The sequence below is a fragment of the Vespa crabro genome, chromosome 6 (assembly GCF_910589235.1).
Source record: "Vespa crabro chromosome 6, iyVesCrab1.2, whole genome shotgun sequence".
NCBI lineage: Eukaryota > Metazoa > Arthropoda > Insecta > Hymenoptera > Vespidae > Vespa > Vespa crabro.
The window spans coordinates 10,936,333-10,954,602 of NC_060960.1; the positions used below are offsets into that span (position 1 = coordinate 10,936,333).

Consider the following 18,270-nt stretch of genomic DNA (forward strand, 5'->3'; position numbering starts at 1 on the left):
AGAGAGGGAGAGAGAAAGAGAGACGGAGAAAGAAAAAGGGAGGTTTAATCACGTAGAAACGCATTAAGTGGCTTAACGAACTCACCCTATGTCCTCATGCAGGAAAAAAAAATGAAAATACCGAATATTGCAAATGTTAGGGGAATCTGCGGAATACGAAATATCGTGATATAAAGCAAAGGAGATATTTATTTTAATTAATTGATTAAATTGTGAAGGGGGAAAAATTATTAAAGAGAGAGAGAGAGAGAGAGAGAGAGAGAGAGAGAGAGAGATAAAGAGTGAAAGACGAAAATTGATCGAAATGCAATCCGCATTTCCAATATGGCTACAATAACGTCGATACCGGTTCATACTTTCAATCCAATTTCATACTTCCGCCTTTTCCATTTTTCGTCAACGAAAACGTTACGTCCTCGTTCTCCTCATCGTCATCGTCGCCCTCAACGTCGTGACGATTCTCTTTCTATTACTTCTTCTTCTTCTTTCTTTTTTTCTTTCTCTTCTTCTCTTTTTCTTCTTCTTCTTCTTACTCGTTTCTTTTTTCTTGTTTTTTTTTCTTTTTTGTAGTATTTTTCTTCTTTTTCTTTCCTTTTTTGTTTCTTTTTTCTTTTTTTTTTCTTTTTTTTTTTTTCTTCTTTTTTTTATTTTCTTTTCCTTCTACGCATTCGCGGTGTTCGTGGGGGCCGCGAGGTGAGCCGCACAAGGTCACGTGGACTTCGTCCGCCATTGAACGAATGTACTTTACGTAGAAGGGAGACGTCACCGCAAGACCCAAGAGATTCGCGCGATACTCGCGACAATTTTCTTCTTAACAAGGCCAATATGATTCCTTCGTACGACAATTTTACGAAAGAAAGAAGAAAAAAAAAAGAAAAGAAAAAAGAAAGATGGGGAAAAAAATCTTATTGTTCGTTTAAACAACATGATCTATATAGATACTGGCTAAATTGATTGATTCGGAAAGATTCACTTTTTATTCCTTTTTTTTTCTTTTTTTTTTTCTTTTCATTTATTTATTATTTATCTATATTGGATAAGTCGAATTGATCAATTCTGTCGGCCTAATGTAATTAATGGGGAAACGTTAAAATTATTTTTTTATTTTTCCTCTCTTTCTCTCCCTCCCTCTCTCTATCTTTTTTCTCTGTTCCTTCCGAAAATCAATGTTTCCGGCTATCTAACTTAAGTTGGTAGTGATAAAGTCGGTTATATGGCTTCCATCAGGTAATCCGAGGGAGTTGGTGTAAGGAATCACAAGAGTGTATCTGGATAGTGATATAGGATACACCAAAGCAATGGTTATACAGTTACCATGCGGTTTTTATTCGCTTCTTATCAAAGACATTTGAATATATTTGCATTTTTTGAAATTGAAATACATTGTTAGATAGACATATTGATAATCGTATAAATTAAGATAGGAGATATTACGATAAATAATATTTTACATACATCTATATTATTTTCAATTTGATCAATGGAAATCTTTAAAAGTTACATTTATTAAAGTATATATTTAATAAAACATAGGAGAGCTCTGTATTACCGATAGATAAAACTTTAAAGTTTGCTACATTTTATCCTAGAGAGCGGACTTATATTCGTAAGAGACAATTTGCAAAATTTCAAAAGCCGCGCAAAAACGTACGAGAGAAAAGTATCAGTTGATCGAATCCATGAGAATATTAAAGAGAGAAAAAAAAAACGAGAAACATTTTACGATTAATCGGATTTTATTAAACGAATACTTCGTCGAATAACATTTTGATTTTATCCAAATTTGTATGATACATAATTCTAATAATTGAAAAGGAAATATTTGAGATGAAACGTATCGTTAAAAAAAATTATTTATTTTGTCTCTCTCTCTCTCTCTCTATATATATATATATATATTTCTGAAAAAAATAAAATGGAACAAATTAAAAATATTCTTATGAAATTCAATCGTAACTTTTATTTTCTATGAGAAAATTACCAATAATTTTGAAAACAATAGCTTACGTCAGCGACAGTCGACTCATTTGATTTTCAAGTATTCAAGTCATCATAGCTTAACCTTTTTGTCTTTCAATTCGTTTTGTTAGTCTTTATATACATATATACTAATCTATAGATCTAAATATATGTTTGGCTTTTAGAAATAATATATAAATTCATTCGTTGCTCCTTGTTTCATAATTGCTTATTTCATGAAAACATTCGAGAACAATTCTTTAAATTCCTTTTCTTTTTTAATTATATTTTTGATATATAAGCTTTATCTTTTTGACAAAAAAAAAAAATCATCTCCAGAAAAATACTGTCTCTATAAAAATACAGTTTAGAAATTAAAAAGATAGTACGAAAGATCTTTTTCGTAATTTGAAAAAGTGCACTTTTTGTTTAAAACGAGAACTCGTTCATTAAAATCCGTCAAGAATTGCGCCCGAATTTTTGGATTCGCATAAACGATATTTTCCACAATTTTCACAGCAACACGTTTGATCGGTGGTTTTAATCATATGGTTAAATTTATTGTAGAATGTTTTTGTTAGCTTCGAAATCAAGTCTTGGAATACTTTAGTTTGAAGTGTTCAACGAACTCGATTCAGAGAAAGAGGTGTAATACAGAAGTTATTTCGATCCGAAAACATTTTGGAACTGTCTTAATATTTATTTCTTAAACTTATGCGTCAGAGTGAGATAGAGAGAGAAAGAGAAAGAGAGAGAAAATTATATACATTTAGGAACGATCAACAATTTCAGGTTAAACAAAATTATATAGATATAGTAAATTTATTTGCGTAAAAATTCAATGATCCGAAAATTATTTTCAATTTAATTCTTTTCTCTCTTTGTTTTCTTCTTTTTTTTCTTTTTTTTTTTTGACAAAGAAATAATCGATCAATTATCCAATCGTAACATATTTTTCTAAGGATTATTGACATTTTCGTTTACAACAAACATTCTGTATATTGAAGTTTTTATTTTTTTTTTTATATAGAGAACGAAAAGCATGTACGATGAAGTAAGAAAACGCGGAACAAATTTCCAACGTTTGTAAAGATCTATGAAGATTAAGTCGAATGATGATAATGAACTAGTCAACGTAGTGACTCTTTAAATATACGCGGAGAATGATTAATATTCTTGGTCGAGCGTAAAATAAATATTAAAAATTTACGTCGAAGTTTAAACATTTTTCAAAAATGTTGTTAATGGTTAAGTTATAAACAAGTCACAAATAAATGGATTTTTGTGCTTTACCGAGATTACAACTTCGGTCTATAAGAGAAAATATAATTATTCCATATATATATATAAATGATTACGTTTATAAACTGGTCACAAATGATCGGGTTCTTCTAGCTGCACCGAGATTATAAATTCATTCTAAAAAAAAGAAAAAGGAAAAAAGACGCAAGAATGAAAAATGTGATTATTGAAAATATACTTGTGGTATGCTCGATGATAATCAAGGTTTTTTCCTGAATGCGGGAATTTTTTTTCCTTCTTGATACCACAGCAACCATTTGAATACTTTGAAAGTATTGATTCTTACAATTGATACCGAGAGAGAGAGAGAGAGAGAGAGAGAGAGAGAGAGAGAGAGAGAGAGAGAGAGAAAGAGAGAGAGAGAGAGAGCGAGAAAGAGAGAAAACAAAGAAACGTAGTTAAAAAGACAACGTAAAAAAGGATTTAACATAAAAAATCTAGATGAACGCTCAAACGTGTGACGTGGGTGGAAAGTGCGCGTGACATTTTATGAAAACATAGTGGGAGATCTTTTATTTGACGTCTTATAAAATTAATAATGCTAGCGTATGCTATATACATACGTAATATATACTAGATGAGTCAATTGGAAGCACTGAATATTTTGATTACTTTTTATCTTTTGATAAAATCAAATTTCTGTATGTTTCTCTTAAAATGAAGAAGAAAAAAAAAAGAAAAAAAAAAGGAAAAAAAAGAAAAATAAATACAAAGAAAAAAATAAAGAAAGATAAGAAATATGTTACGTTTCTAGAAAAGGATAGGTTATAAAGTTGAAGGGACGATACTATATTCGATTTAAAAATTTTAACAAAAATCTAAGAGAAAATGGTGTTATTTTAATATATATCTTTCGTAAGATTAATATATATTATATATCTCATGAATGATTGAACTTATCAAAGAGATTTCAAGGAAAGTGATCAGTTTCTTTCCAATCGTGGAAACGTTAACTACGCGAAATCATATTCTTTATCGCGTTGTCGCTCATAATCATTAAGAAAAATTCTCAAAGCGAATGTTTGCGAATAATTTATAAAAGTTTAATGGAAATTTAAAAAAGAATCGAAATATTATAATATTTTGTGTTTATTTTTTACGAAGGATTCTCATTAATTGTATTGTTTAATCGTACTTAAAAATGAATCGTGAAATTCGTTGTACACGTGTCGTCTTCCTATCTTCGAACGATATATTCGATTTATAGAACGCACAGTTTTATTGATCTTCGTCATGTTTCTCAAACGAAAACGAAATGTCAATGTGTCTCTGAAGAAAAAATTAATATGTAATTGATCGTTTAAATACACGATAACTATTTATTCTTTCTTGCATCTTAACAGATAATATTTTTAATTAATACGATGATTGATATGATTCGTCTGTGAGATTTGACTGTGTCCATGTTTCTGTGTGCGAGCGTATATATATACACACACACACACACACATATATATATATATATACATATAGAATAGGTCTGTGTTAAATTATTATCGTAGAGGCGTATATATAAGAGATTACTTGACCAACAAATAGCTCCTTTTTCAAAATATATATATATGTATATAATGATTTAGTTTTGTTATTGAAGCGTTTATGTTCAATAAGGAAAAAAACATTAATAAGAAAAATGGCGTGTTCATACGGAAATAGCACACGCTGATAATCTCTGTGATAGTATCACAACGTGGTTGGAACTATACCAAGAAAGAAAAAGAAAAGGACACCATAGATGACAAGATAAAACGTATATACCTAGGCACGTCGATTAACTTGAATGAAAAATATTAAAAGATTAGGAATATACCGATTTATGACTAGACGACTAATAATAGTCTTCGCTTTTCATCGTTGAACGTACGCTAACTCTTTCAGGAAGTTTTCTTTAAATTAATCGTCTAATTGTATGATCTTTTCCAACTACCAGTGAATATTTTGATAAGAAAACGAAATTCGACGATTATCAAGCTACAAGTTTGACGAAAACATTTCTACGGAATTATGCATAATTCATCGTATTCGTTGGTGCCGTTAATTATAAGACTCCTTTTAATATCGAGATTGATTATCGTCGAAGGTTTATTGCCCGTTATTCATTCTATTACATTGGTACGTTAATTTTTATTTTATTGGAAAAATTTCTATTCAATGCCAGATAGGTATATGGAATGAATAGTATGTAGTATCTATATACGTTATCGAACCGATGACTTCGATTTTCTTCGCAGTTCTACGTGTATCGCGAGCCTAAGAATGAAATTTTAATTACTAAATTGCTATTGATTTACATAAGTACATTCTCGTAGATAACACTTTTCAATATTTTCGAGACCTTTATATTCGTTTGAAATGATTTTTATTTTCTGTTTTTTTTTTTCTCTTTTTCCTTTTTTTTTTCTCTTTTCCTCTTCTTTCACAGAAGAACGAGATTATTATACCAAAAGAATACCAAAATCTACCTTTGATAGCGAAATGTTGTTCGATGGATCAAATTTTAATTCGAAATAAAGATCAAAGTCCAAAATGTGTCCCTTCGAACTATTATTCGGTCTCATCGTTCTCACCGCTTTTTTGCAAATTCAATTCGTCTGGTACTTGGTCTTTGGGCGAAGAAGCTAATCGTTTTGTTGCACTCATTGGTTATCCTTGTCGTTATGAAAGGTAAACTTTTTTTCTTTTTTCTTTATTTAAATAAGCAAACGATTCATTCGTTCTACGTAATAAATCAATAAATTTTAATTATCATTTCCTTTGCTTGTTCGATTATATTAATAATCAACAGAAAAGAAAAGATATAAACATGTCGCAAATGATTTTAAGCGAAACATTATATGGTGTACTTCTAAAAATTTATCTACGTAAATTATATCATAATATTTATAAGAATTTTCCGGAGATAAATTTTTCATCATTGTAAAGACAATTTCCGACGAAATAGAGTTTTACATCGGGATATATGATAGATCAGACGTATTAAATTTTTAAATCTTAAATATTTAATAATTTGAAGTTGATTGTTAATCATTTGAATATATTGTTTCAGTTTCGACATAAATACGGAAAATGATACGTATTATCTTTTACGAAATGGCTCGATATATTTTCCTTTATATGAGCATTCCATGCTAATGCCTGGTATAAATTATTGCATGGATGTAACACCAACGTTAAATCTTGTTACTGTGGTGTGCTCTTCTATAGGTAAATAATGTGAAAACGTCCAATTAAAAATAAATATCCTAACATTGTAAAATTGTCAAGGATATAAAAAAAAATGCACGTTTCGATTTATTTATTTATTTATTTATTTATTTTCTTTTCTTATTTTTTTTTTTTTTTTTTCGTTTTTTTTTCTTCCAGATAGTAAAATATTGATGGCAGGCACACAGATAATTTGTTATGCCTGCGGACTTATAATAGCTGTATCATTTCTAATCCTGACCATAGTAGCTTATTCGATAACGCCTAAATTAAGAGACGTCTATGGTAAAATACTTCATCACTATTGCGGATGTCTCGCATTAGCATTTATTATTTTAGCGATTACACAACTCGGTGGTGTACATTGGACGAGTGATACGTGCATGGCCATTGGTACGTTTAGAAAATGATCAATTTTAAATTATAGTTAGATCGGGATTTCACAAAGGGATCGAGAGTCGAACGATGTTGTTCCAGTAATTAACTTGGATTCATAAGTTATTGCTCTATTTTTTCCCATTTTGGAGTAATACGATATAATCTCTCTCTCTCTCTCTCTTTCTATCTTATTTATAATTAATTTATTAAACGATCGATTTTTACAGCCTTCGTCGTACAATTCTCGTTCGTCGCATGTTATTTCTGGTTGAACGTGATGTGTATCGAGACATGGTCGTTAATACAAAATCACGTTCATCATGATGCCTATCAAAGAATAAAACCTAATGTACTCTTTTTTTATTACTCGATATGGGCTTGGGGATCTTCGGGCATTCTTATTCTTGTATCACTAATAATGGATCTAAATCCGACGATACCGACGATATATATAAAGCCAAACTTCATTAGCGAAAACGACAGCTGTTGGTTTAAACGTAAGTTCTTTTTTAATTATTTATTAAATAATAATTCATAAAGATATTTTATAACGATTAAAAATATTTCTTATATATACATACGTATGTCATTTCAGCGGACAGTAAAACTATGCCATACTTTTTCGTTCCAATTGGATTTCTCTTGCTAATCAATTTAATATTCTTTATCCTAACGGGAATTACGATAAGCCGATATCAAAAAGATCTGGCACTTAGACGATTAATCATAAATCAAGAATCCGTACGGCAAGAACAAATGGTATTTTATAATTTGAAGAAAACATTTATGATCTGCATAGTATTATTTCTCTTTATGACCTTAACTTGGGCCTTGGAATTGATATCTTGGTGGACCAATATTTATTTCTTCGATTGGTTAACTTTGGATCTAGTGAATATATTGCATGGTGTTTTTATATTCAGCCTTTTCGTACTTCGTCAACCGATTAGAGGTTTAATTTGGTTTAGGATAAAAGAATTTCGTAATTTCGATAAAAAATCGATAATTTCGATTCCAATCACTAATCAATATTCCTAATTTTAATCTTCTTACAGTTACAAATGAACGATAAGATTTGTTAAACGATTAAACGATAATATGACGGTAACATGTATGAAGATTATTTGTTAAATATGCTTAATCATTGATTTTATTCAATTGTAATATGCATAAGGTTTAAATTTAAAACAATTAATTAGATATAATATGTATTAATATAATTTGAAATTCTATTATACAGGTGAATTAATAGAGAAAAGGTTAGATCTTCAACGAATAATCTCAAATTTGTCGACATGCATATGATAGATTTTTATAAGAATTAATTGATTTATTTATATTATTTAATAGAAAGAAATACGTCGTAATAATGGCTTCTAACTTTCGATGTGTGTAGTTTGTATAAAAAAAAAAAAAGAAAAAAAAAATACACACACACATCGGCAAAATATAATATGAATATATAATGTAAAGAAAATGTAAATTCCTATTTCTTGAAAATTATTGAGTTTTACGTATATCTGTTATCTTAGAAGAAATTATGAATTGAATTTTATAACATAATACGTGAGAAGATTCTTTTCATAAAAGTAAGATTAAAAAAAAAAAAAAGAAAACAAGAAAAAAGAGAAAAAGAACATTCTAACATTATCAATAGCTTAGTGAATAACACTTCGTTAAAAAAAAAAATTATTTAATCATACCGCATAAAATTCTTTTGATTAATTCTAATGATTAATCTCAATTAAATTTTTTTTGAACACATATTATAATACGCTAATATATTCTAATATACTCGTCTATAATTTAAAATTAAAACTCTCGAATCAATCATATTCATTGCATTCATATTCCAGTGAGTTGACACTGGGTAATATTAAAATGATTAAAAAAATGTTAATTAAAAGTTGTTTCTCTTTATTAATAATAATAAAAAAAAAAAAAGTAAATCAAATGAATTAAATTTTAATATAAAAAATAAATAACGTTAGCGTTTGAATTTTTATCGTATATTTATTCAATAAAATCTCAAATGGAAACATTTTTCAAAAATAGAATAGACAGGATTACTATGAACCACTTACTTACGTTGTTCTTAGTATATTTCAGCTCATTGCTTTATTATAGTTAAAGCATAATTACTTGCATAAATCTTCAAAATGAAAGCAAACGTCGATGGTGATCGTAAAGAGAAAGAATAATAGAAAAGGTTTGTAAATTTTGAAATGAAACGACGGCAAACTTAATATTGTATCATCTTAGAAAGTCTATGTGTAGGTATCTCTTTTTGTATACGTAGAAACGATCTCGAGCACTAAACGATAAAACCTTGAGAGTCTTGAGGAGTCTGACCAGTGCCTTCGCAGACGTGGATCCGCAAACTACATGAAATCGGTGTCTTTAACGTGTTCTGTGTCTGCGTCATCGGTTAATTCAATTTCGATAGACCGGACGTATCTCTCATGAAAATACGTATTTGAATATAACGTGAGAAATGGTTACGATCGTGAAAGAAAGTGCGAATTATTACACCTACTTCCTATATTTATTTTTTACGATTGATCAAATTTATCAGAAACATACAAGAAAAGTCATTTGAAAATTAATACACGAATATCATAATCCAACACGTGTGTTATATTAGGTTTTTGTTATTTTTTTTTTTTTTGTTTTTTTTCTTTTTTCCTTTTTTTTTTTTCTTTTCCGAAAGACAGATTGAATCAATAGAACAGCTCCCTCGATCTCTATCGATTCATCTTCGTCCCGAATTCTTACTCACAGTCAAAGCAAACATTCCGGTAAAAAAAGAAAGAAAAAAATAAAAAGGAAAGAAGAAAGGAAAAAAGAGAAAAGAAGAAAAAAAGCGAAATCTGAAAGGCACGTGTATTTCGTGGCTTACTATATACACTCGACAGACTTTTTTTCGATTTGTTACGACAGCTTACGTGATCAAGAAAAGAAATAGCAGAATTTCCAAGTCATTGGCCATTCATTCATTCCTATTCTCTCTTTCATCTCTAGGAATAACGTTCTCTGAATTTGATATTCTAAGAAGATTGCCCACGCCGAATTTTTCGAGATACCGGAAAGATGAAGTCATTAATTTGCACTTTATAAACGTACTTTTCAACGTCGAACGAGTCAGATAATATCGAGAACTCGAATGTATCTGATTGGTAAGTTTGTCCGCGTGCATCGAAAAGGTGTGTGTTAAATTATTGTCGAAGATATAAGAAAAGGTATAACTAAACGAAGAACTTTAGCTCGTCCATTGAAAGCGTCGTAATCAAGAATAATTCAATGGAATATATGTCCATTAATATATCCATTTGAAAATCTAATATAACTGACATTAATATGTATTACTGATAGTCCAGTGAAGAAAATGTCAAGGTGAAACGGAAGATACCGAAGAATAAGAAAAAAAATCGACGAAAGAAACACGAAACGAGTCGATTGTTGATTGTAAGAAAAAAAAAAAAAAAAAAAAAAGGAAAAGAAAAATTGTTTGAACAATATGTCAGTCATTCATAAACGACAAATGGTCTTCTTAAGATTTATTAATGCCAATCGTCCGAAAGGTGAACGAATTTCTCTTTGAGTGTATTTCTTAATAGAAAAAAAAAAAAAAAAGAAGAAAGATAGAGAAAAGAAATTCGACATGCATCGACTAAGCAATTCGAAAAGAAATTTGTGCAGTATTATGCACAACTTAACAACTTCGTTTTTACTCTTCGTGCTTATGTCAAGACTAATTATCGTCGAGAGTATAATGCCTGTCATTCATTCTATATCATTGGTACGTTGATTTTTATTTCATTACAAAATTTTAACTCAATACTGAGTACATAAATTATGCGGTATATGTATGTTTGTGTATATATACAGTACGTAATCGCATAATAATTCTAAAGAGTTGAATCGATGAAATTCGATTTTTTTCACAATTCTATATGCACCTTAACTTTAAATGAAATTTTTATCACGGAAATGTTATTGATTTACATTTGTTCTCGTAAAAATACTATCTACGTGAATTTTAATTTATATCCCAATGAATTAATTATATTCATCGTAAAACTTTCTCAAATATTAATTTAAAATGTATTGTATTTCATTTTCTTTCATTCACAGCAAAATGATACGTCCATACCAGAAGATTATAAAGATCTACCATTAGTTGGAAAATGTTGTCCGACGAATCGAATATTAATTTTAAATAAAGATCAAAATAGGAAATGCATTCCATCGAATACATCGGAATTAATATTCTCACCACCTTTTTATGAATATAATTCATCTGGTATTTGGCTACCAGGTAACGAACGTAAACGTTTCGTTGCGCTCGTTGGCGAACCTTGTCACACAAAGAGGTATTATTTTTTATTAACGATAAGAAAAACTTAATATTTTTCATTGTTTATCAATAAATAATAAAATAATTCGATAAGTGTGAAATAAAATGAAAGATTAATATTTTCGATAAACGTGATGGATGTGTTTTCTAACGGGCATCACATTATTCGAAATGTGAAGAGAAAGAGGGGGGAGAAAGAGATAGAGAAAAGAAAAACGATCTTGATTATAAACGCGATGTTGCATGTAGGTTTTTTTTATGAAGAATATTATTTATCTATCGTTAAAAAAAAAAGAAAAAGAAAAAAAAAAGAAAAGAAAGAAAGAGAAAAGAAGAATTATTATTTCTTCGGGCTTATCAATGTTCGACCGGATCAAGTATCACCAAGTATCATCGTAATCAATTTCAACGTAGAGTTTATCATTGTATTCTTACGTAAACCTATCATATATTTTTTAACGATTCATTGGAATGTGCCGTGATCGTCTTCCAATCGATAAAACAATCATCGAATAAATATATTTGGGGTTTTTTTTATCGGTATACGAGGAAGAAGAATCGTTCGCATTAACTTCTCCGCGTTTAACAATATCAAATTATTTTTATTGAGAAGCATTCTTTTTTTTTTTTTTTCTTTTATTTCTTTTCTTTTCTTTTTTGTTTCAGAGTCTTGGTAATCCAACAAAACGATCAAGAAGAAGATCATTATCTTTTACTTAACGGTTCAATTTCTTTACCCGACTCTGTTCCTCGAATCCTCATGCCTGGCCAAGATTATTGCATGGAAATCACCCCAACGTTAGGTCTGATAATAGTGATGTGCTTTCCGAAAGGTATATAAATTGATAAACGTTCAACGAAACATGAACGTCATTGTTAAAATCTTCAAGACAATAAAAAAAAAAAAAAAAAAAAAAGAAAAAAATTACGCGTTACCGATTTCTCTTATTTTAGATAATAAAATATTAATGGCAGACGCTAGAATAATATTTTATGCCTGTGGACTTTTAATATCCGTACCATTTTTAATACTCACCATAATAGCCTTTTCAATAACGCCCAGGTTGAGAGATATCTATGGAAAAATACTTTGTCATTATTGTGGATGTCTCGCTTTAGCGTTCACCGGTTTAGCCATTACGCAACTTGGCGGTGTACATTGGGAAGGTCATACATGTATATGCATAGGTAAGTTTAACAAAAAAAATCGATCAATTTGAAATTCTATCGATATTTCATTCTCTTTAAGGTATAACCGAACGAACGTAATAAGAATAATTAAATTGATTATCAACTCATTGCTCTCCTTTTCCCATTTTGATGTAATATCATGCTCTATTATTTATAATTAATATATTAAACGAAAGATTCTTTTTTACAGCCTTCGTCATTGAATTCTCCTTCGTGGCATGTTATTTCTGGTTGAACGTAATGTGCATCGAGACATGGTTGTTAATAAGAAATCACGTTCATCATGTTGCCTACCAAAGAATAAAACCTAATGTACTCTTTTTTTATTACTCGATATGGGCTTGGGGATCTTCTGGTATTTTTATTCTTTTATCTATAATAATGGATCTCAACCCAACGATACCAATGATATACATAAAACCAAACGACATTAGCGAAAACGACAACTGTTGGTTTAAACGTAAGTTCTTTCAAGTGTCCATTAAATAATAATTCATAACAATATTTTATAACAATTAAAAATCTTTCAACAATTAAATATATATATATTATTATAGCGGACATCAAGACGATGCCATTCTTTTTTGTGCCAGTTGGGTTGCTCTTACTAGTCAATTTAATATTTTTTATCTTAACGGGAACAACGATAAGACGATACCAAAAAGATCTATCGCTTAGACGATTAGCCAGAAATTTGGAATCCGATCGGCAAGACCAAAGGATGTTTCATAGTTTGAAGAGAACGTTTATAGTCTGCATAGTATTATATTCATTGATGAGTTTAACTTGGACCATGGAATTGATATCATGGTTTACCGGTGGTAATCCCTTCGATTGGTCCGTCTACGATCTAGTGAATGCTTTACAAGGTCTTCTTGTTTTTGGTCTCTTTGTACTTCGTAGACCAGCTAGAGACTTTATTTGGTATAGAATACAAAGATTTCGTGGTATCGATGTCGTTGAACCACAACCTGATACCGCTGTTTTTAGTTTACTTACGGTCATAAATTAAAAGAAAAAAAAGAAAAAAAAAAAGAAAGAAAGAAATATAAAAAAAAAAGAAAATATCGCTGGCCCTCATAAATAAGTGATAAGTTGACCTTTATAAAGACTACATTTGGTATTACGTAATTGACAACTGTATTTGTGTCTCGTGTTTTATATTAAAACGATTAAATTTAATGTACATATATATATATATATATATATATATATATATATATATATATATATATATATATATATATATACTTTTAATGTCAAAATTTAATTCGACAACGTACTGATAACATGAAAATTAGAATTGATATAATTATTTAATAAATTTAATTATTATATAATTAGGAATGTTCTTTTATGTTAAATTTTAATGTATATATATATATATTTCTTTTTTTTTGATCTGTTGCAAAAGTGTACGTTTATTCTATTGTACGTTATTTTTAAGGAAAAAATTCAAACATAAAAGAGTATTTTAAGAAAATGCTAAAGAAATTATGCAACAATCTAATAACAACATGTTTTCTCACCATGCTCAGCTATATTGGTGTATAACTGAGTGTTATTTATGTATCTGTACATTTGTTATCTAACCACTAGAAGTAATATGTCATTAATTTTAGCATTTTCATTATTAAATGATCTCTCTTTTTATTATTAAATGATCGTTTTATCGTTTAACTTGTAAACAGACCTTGAAGAAATCATGTAAATTACATCGTCATATTCTTGTTATCGTTACTTCATTACAATATATTATACACTATTTTAATATTATTCAACGTCTAATTGACAATTATTATTATTTATTTATATAACGTAAATCTATTTAAATACAACCGATCGTGTAAATATGTTAATGATAATATTTTTCTTAATAAAAATATTTATACGAATTATAATAATATCTTATGCCTCTACTTAATGAATAAAGGTTTACTCAGCAATGAAATGCACTGATAAAAAATACTGTTACATTTTATTTTCATCGTTATATATATCGTGTATATATATATATATATATATATATACATATATAATATATGTATGTATATCATTGTATATATTTATTATTTTGTATTCATACACATCGTAAACCTGAACTGGTATATAATTTTAAAATAGCAAGTCATAACATTGACCTACATATCCAGTCAATAAGCCTCGTTATTTAATAACGAATGATCTAAAATGTCTCAAAAGAGTGCACGCGTGCATATATGATTACAACAATTGATTACATTTATAAAATGCGTCAATTCACTCTAATAAGCTCTTCGAGATATAAGGTAATTAAGTGCGAGTGCATCCGAGCAATAAACTCAGAAGCATTAACCAGGTACCAAAAATAACATAAAAATATTATAAACAAAATTGTCTAATATCTAATAATATAATAACTATGTATATATATATATAATATTATGCCAGATATTTTCCTCCATTAAATTTCAACACGAATATTATAGATTATGTTTCTTTGTTCGATGGAATTATCACAATAGCAGGAAATAAGTATTCGATTAACCTTTTATGGTTAAGGCATTTAAAAGCGATATTTAAACAGTACGATATACTATTCCTATTTTGGGTATCATTTATTAATAAAAAATATTTGTTCTTGTAATTATATGTCAAATGAGATCAAATCAATTGTTTCTGCATTTAAAAATTATTCAACCTTTTCTAAAAGTTCCACTGATATCGCTTGATTAACCAATTTTCATATTATAAGAGAAAGTTTGTAATTCATTTAGAAACGATACGATTTCTAACGTAACTAACATGCCGAAAATGAACAAATTATTCGTACATTTTATGTTTCTTTTCTTTTTCTTAATCGTAATTGTCATTATTTTTTTATATATTACTCTATATTCATAAAAAAAGAAAGAATTTGTAAATCCTTTTGGTCGATTATTCTTCTTAGGCCCGTTAATTAAAATTAATGATCAAAATCAAACTGATTCGTATCATATACCGATAAAACATTTTCATTAATAGTCCTAAATTATAGATTACCGTGAAAATAATTCAACTAATTTGTCTGGATTTAGAGAAGAGATTCAATCAAAGTGGTCTGCGATGACCTGGAAATGGTGGACTCATACCAAGAATTCCTCTGAGATCACCGCGTTGCGCTACATAAACTAAACGATACATTCCAGGAATTCTAAGGGCCGAATCGCTAAAAAATATTCTTTCCGTTATTGGTTCGGAAGATTCCACTTCTGAAGTTTCTGCTGTTCTACCTAACAGTAATTAAAACTTATTTGACAACATATAAAAATATTAATAAAATAAATCAAATAAATTGTATCTCTTCTTACCTCGTACAACATATTCATAGACGATATATTCATCTAAACTAGAAAATTGATTATGAAAAAGACCCACCCAATCTCCACTTACTGGTCTTACATCTCCAATCAATTTATACGATACTGAATTTTCTTCGTCTATAAACCAAGCAGAAACTGGCTGAAACTCTACGCCATGGTCTTCCACATTTGGCCTGATCTAAATAAATATATTTAAATGTATGTGTACAAAATAAGGAATATATGTGGGAGAGAAAAAAAAAAGGAAAGAACAATTTTCAATACCATAATATCAAATTCACCGGTTACAGGCTTGTGATCAGATTGAATGTAATTAGAATGACTCTTGTAATTAAGTTGTAGGGCGCTTAATGTAACATCGTCATATACGTCTGCATTAACTTTATACAAAATTCTATCTGTCCAAGATGGCCGGCGTCTACAATAGAAATATTCAAATACAAATTATGAATCGTTAACATAATCTTATAATTAAATTAATAATTTATTCATAAGACGTATAAATCGTGATATACTTGAGATCAAATTCCTGCGAAGCAAATTCAAATTTGTACGTAGGAGCAAATTCAATATTGTTTTCATTTAGTTCTGCGAATGCATCGCCATTCTTCATCACCAATTTCAATTGATCTCTTTCCAAAAGTAGATCCAATTTATTTTTTTTAACCAATAAATCAATATCAATTGCAGTTAGATCTTCCCCATGAAGTCTAAAATTCAAGTCCCCGATCCAAAATACATAACTAAGAAAATATAAACAAATTTTCCATTATCTTAACATAGAAATTAATATGCATATAGAAATAAATACAAACTCATGATATAAAATGTTTGATGTGTCAGGCGCACTAAAAGAATGTTCTCTAAGAATAGTATTATAATCTGCTATTCTATCTGCTAATAGATGGTCATGAGGCGTTAAATGCGTATTTACTACACAAATGCTAACGCCATATATATTTAATCTTATGCTTACGGCACCTTTATTACCCTAAAATATATATATATATATATATATATATACATATGTATATATGTATAAATACATGTATTCTTTTTGAAAAAAAATGATTTGTATATATACAAACTATAGTATCTATCTCTTACCCACATTCCACCAAATCCTGTTCTCGTATATTGTGCTTCTACCAATCTTAAATGAGTAATATGTTTTCTTAAACAGAACATATTTAAAACAAGACCCTGTAACCGTTGAGAACGGATTTTCACATAATCGAAATCTTTTAATACTTCTCTGTAATTATTAGCGTTGGCATATAGAATTTATATTGGTTAAAAACATTTAATTGTCATGATATAATAGATAAATTATTACTATAATTCTGTAAAAACTTGCCTGAACGATTTGGTCCATGGATCCTCTTGAAAAATAATATCTAATACCATATTCTGAGGTTGTGCCTTTACTTCCTGTAGTCTAATACAAAATATAATCAATTTCACTTTTCTAACAATTTCTTTAGCCATTAAAATTATTAAACATACCCAATAAAATATATGTCTGGTAAAGATTTCATATTTCCATGTGTAATATTTAAAAGTTGATGCAAATCTTGTACAGGATACTTAGTGGCCACGTTCCACGTAACAAAGTAAATTCTTAACAATAAGAGAAAATAAATAAGCATATAGAATTCGATTAACAATTTCATTTTTAAACAAATGTTTTAGTTTAACTGCAACATTTATTTTTTCTGCAATTAAGATTAATTTTAATTGTTTACAAATGCATAAACATAATCAATTAAAACCTAACTTACCTTAGTCTTTCTAATTGTCCTGCCATTTCGTTTACCGTTATGTACAATTTTGAAAGATTTTTATTATCTTAGTGAAACTGATGATGATTTCTAAATTTAAGGTTAGGATGGTGCATATCGTTAATGCTGTTCGTATTACGTGTACGTATCAATCGAAGTCCATCGAGCTATACTCTTATAAATTAATTCAATATTAATTGCACAAAAACGTTTGGCTATTACCACATACGGATTATTTCACAAGGCCATATTGTTGATAATTGTTGACATTTCGAAACAAGCAACACGGGAAGACCTTTCCCCGCTTAACTGTAACCACGTGACATAAAACGGCAACCTGTCGTTGGTGCCCTAGCACGATCCTCTTTAAATTATCAAAAGCCGATCTATACTCCTTCTTTATTCATTATTTTTTCGCAGTTATATCGATTATTTTTGCAAACATTTCTTTACATCACATATCCCCCATTAAATCGACTTTCAAATTTTATTTACTTAAAGTTTAATTATCGTAATATCTGCCATCGTGTATATGCAATATCTTTTTATTCGTACGTGAAACATTCGTCAAAAAAAAAAAAAAAAGAGAGAAAAAAGAAAGAAAAAAAAAAAGAAAAAAAATCAATGCTTTCTGTCTCATAACGATCGACGAATAAAATAGTTTATTAATTTTTCACTCATCCGTCAAAAATATAAAAAATTAATTTTTTAAAAATTAATAAAATTGAATGATCCAATGGTTTATCATCATTTGTCA

General features: G+C 28.8%; 3 protein-coding genes across 11 annotated transcripts; 2 read left to right on the forward strand and 1 right to left on the reverse strand.

The window, feature by feature from the left end:
• Positions 1-3,989: 3,989 nt before the first annotated feature.
• LOC124424673 (G-protein coupled receptor Mth2-like) lies at positions 3,990-8,524 on the forward strand. Of its 4 annotated transcripts, none has more exons than XM_046964053.1 (7): positions 3,991-5,121; positions 5,192-5,373; positions 5,684-5,925; positions 6,308-6,465; positions 6,625-6,858; positions 7,071-7,340; positions 7,439-8,524. In XM_046964053.1, exons 2-7 carry the CDS (start codon positions 5,266-5,268, stop codon positions 7,879-7,881), a joined length of 1,455 nt encoding a protein of 484 aa, XP_046820009.1. In that variant the 5' UTR covers positions 3,991-5,121; positions 5,192-5,265; the 3' UTR covers positions 7,882-8,524. The 4 variants fall into 4 exon arrangements, with proteins under 4 accessions (XP_046820012.1, XP_046820009.1, XP_046820010.1 ...); XM_046964054.1 differs by having other exon boundaries at positions 3,991-4,549; positions 4,918-5,373; XM_046964055.1 differs by having other exon boundaries at positions 3,991-4,549.
• Positions 8,525-9,092: 568 nt separating this feature from the next.
• LOC124424910 (G-protein coupled receptor Mth2-like) lies at positions 9,093-15,039 on the forward strand. 4 transcript variants are annotated; one of them, XM_046964505.1, is made up of 7 exons: positions 9,093-9,487; positions 9,865-10,642; positions 10,978-11,216; positions 11,867-12,033; positions 12,155-12,388; positions 12,582-12,851; positions 12,949-15,039. In XM_046964505.1, the coding sequence occupies exons 2-7, from the start codon at positions 10,505-10,507 to the stop codon at positions 13,401-13,403; spliced, it is 1,503 nt and encodes a 500-aa protein (XP_046820461.1). In that variant the 5' UTR covers positions 9,093-9,487; positions 9,865-10,504; the 3' UTR covers positions 13,404-15,039. The 4 variants fall into 4 exon arrangements, with proteins under 4 accessions (XP_046820461.1, XP_046820462.1, XP_046820463.1 ...); XM_046964506.1 differs by having other exon boundaries at positions 9,093-9,473; XM_046964507.1 differs by having other exon boundaries at positions 9,093-9,359.
• On the reverse strand, positions 14,016-17,954 carry LOC124424911 (inositol polyphosphate 5-phosphatase K-like). 3 transcript variants are annotated; one of them, XM_046964508.1, is made up of 9 exons: positions 17,514-17,954; positions 17,239-17,447; positions 17,090-17,170; positions 16,840-16,987; positions 16,548-16,723; positions 16,248-16,475; positions 15,997-16,150; positions 15,721-15,910; positions 14,016-15,642 (listed from the first exon to the last, which is right to left on the reverse strand). In XM_046964508.1, the coding sequence occupies exons 2-9, from the start codon at positions 17,403-17,405 to the stop codon at positions 15,461-15,463; spliced, it is 1,326 nt and encodes a 441-aa protein (XP_046820464.1). In that variant the 5' UTR covers positions 17,406-17,447; positions 17,514-17,954; the 3' UTR covers positions 14,016-15,460. The 3 variants fall into 3 exon arrangements, with proteins under 3 accessions (XP_046820464.1, XP_046820465.1, XP_046820466.1); XM_046964509.1 differs by having other exon boundaries at positions 17,239-17,352; positions 17,514-17,951; XM_046964510.1 differs by having other exon boundaries at positions 16,840-16,935; positions 17,514-17,950.
• Positions 17,955-18,270: the final 316 nt, after the last annotated feature.

Coding starts and splice junctions, on each gene's coding strand:
- LOC124424910 (XM_046964504.1), top strand. CDS start 10,505: ATGCATCGACTAAGCAATTCGAAAAGAAATTTGTGCAGTATTATGCAC. Junction 11,217..11,866: donor GAACCTTGTCACACAAAGAG/GTATTATTTTTT, acceptor TTTTTGTTTCAG/AGTCTTGGTAATCCAACAAA. Junction 12,034..12,154: donor AGTGATGTGCTTTCCGAAAG/GTATATAAATTG, acceptor CTCTTATTTTAG/ATAATAAAATATTAATGGCA.
- LOC124424673 (XM_046964053.1), top strand. CDS start 5,266: ATGCATAATTCATCGTATTCGTTGGTGCCGTTAATTATAAGACTCCTT. Junction 5,374..5,683: donor TTATTCATTCTATTACATTG/GTACGTTAATTT, acceptor CTTCTTTCACAG/AAGAACGAGATTATTATACC. Junction 6,859..7,070: donor TGATACGTGCATGGCCATTG/GTACGTTTAGAA, acceptor CGATTTTTACAG/CCTTCGTCGTACAATTCTCG.
- LOC124424911 (XM_046964508.1), bottom strand. CDS start 17,405: ATGAAATTGTTAATCGAATTCTATATGCTTATTTATTTTCTCTTATTG. Junction 16,724..16,839: donor CAGGATTTGGTGGAATGTGG/GTAAGAGATAGA, acceptor TATATATTTTAG/GGTAATAAAGGTGCCGTAAG. Junction 15,643..15,720: donor CTATGAATATGTTGTACGAG/GTAAGAAGAGAT, acceptor AATTACTGTTAG/GTAGAACAGCAGAAACTTCA.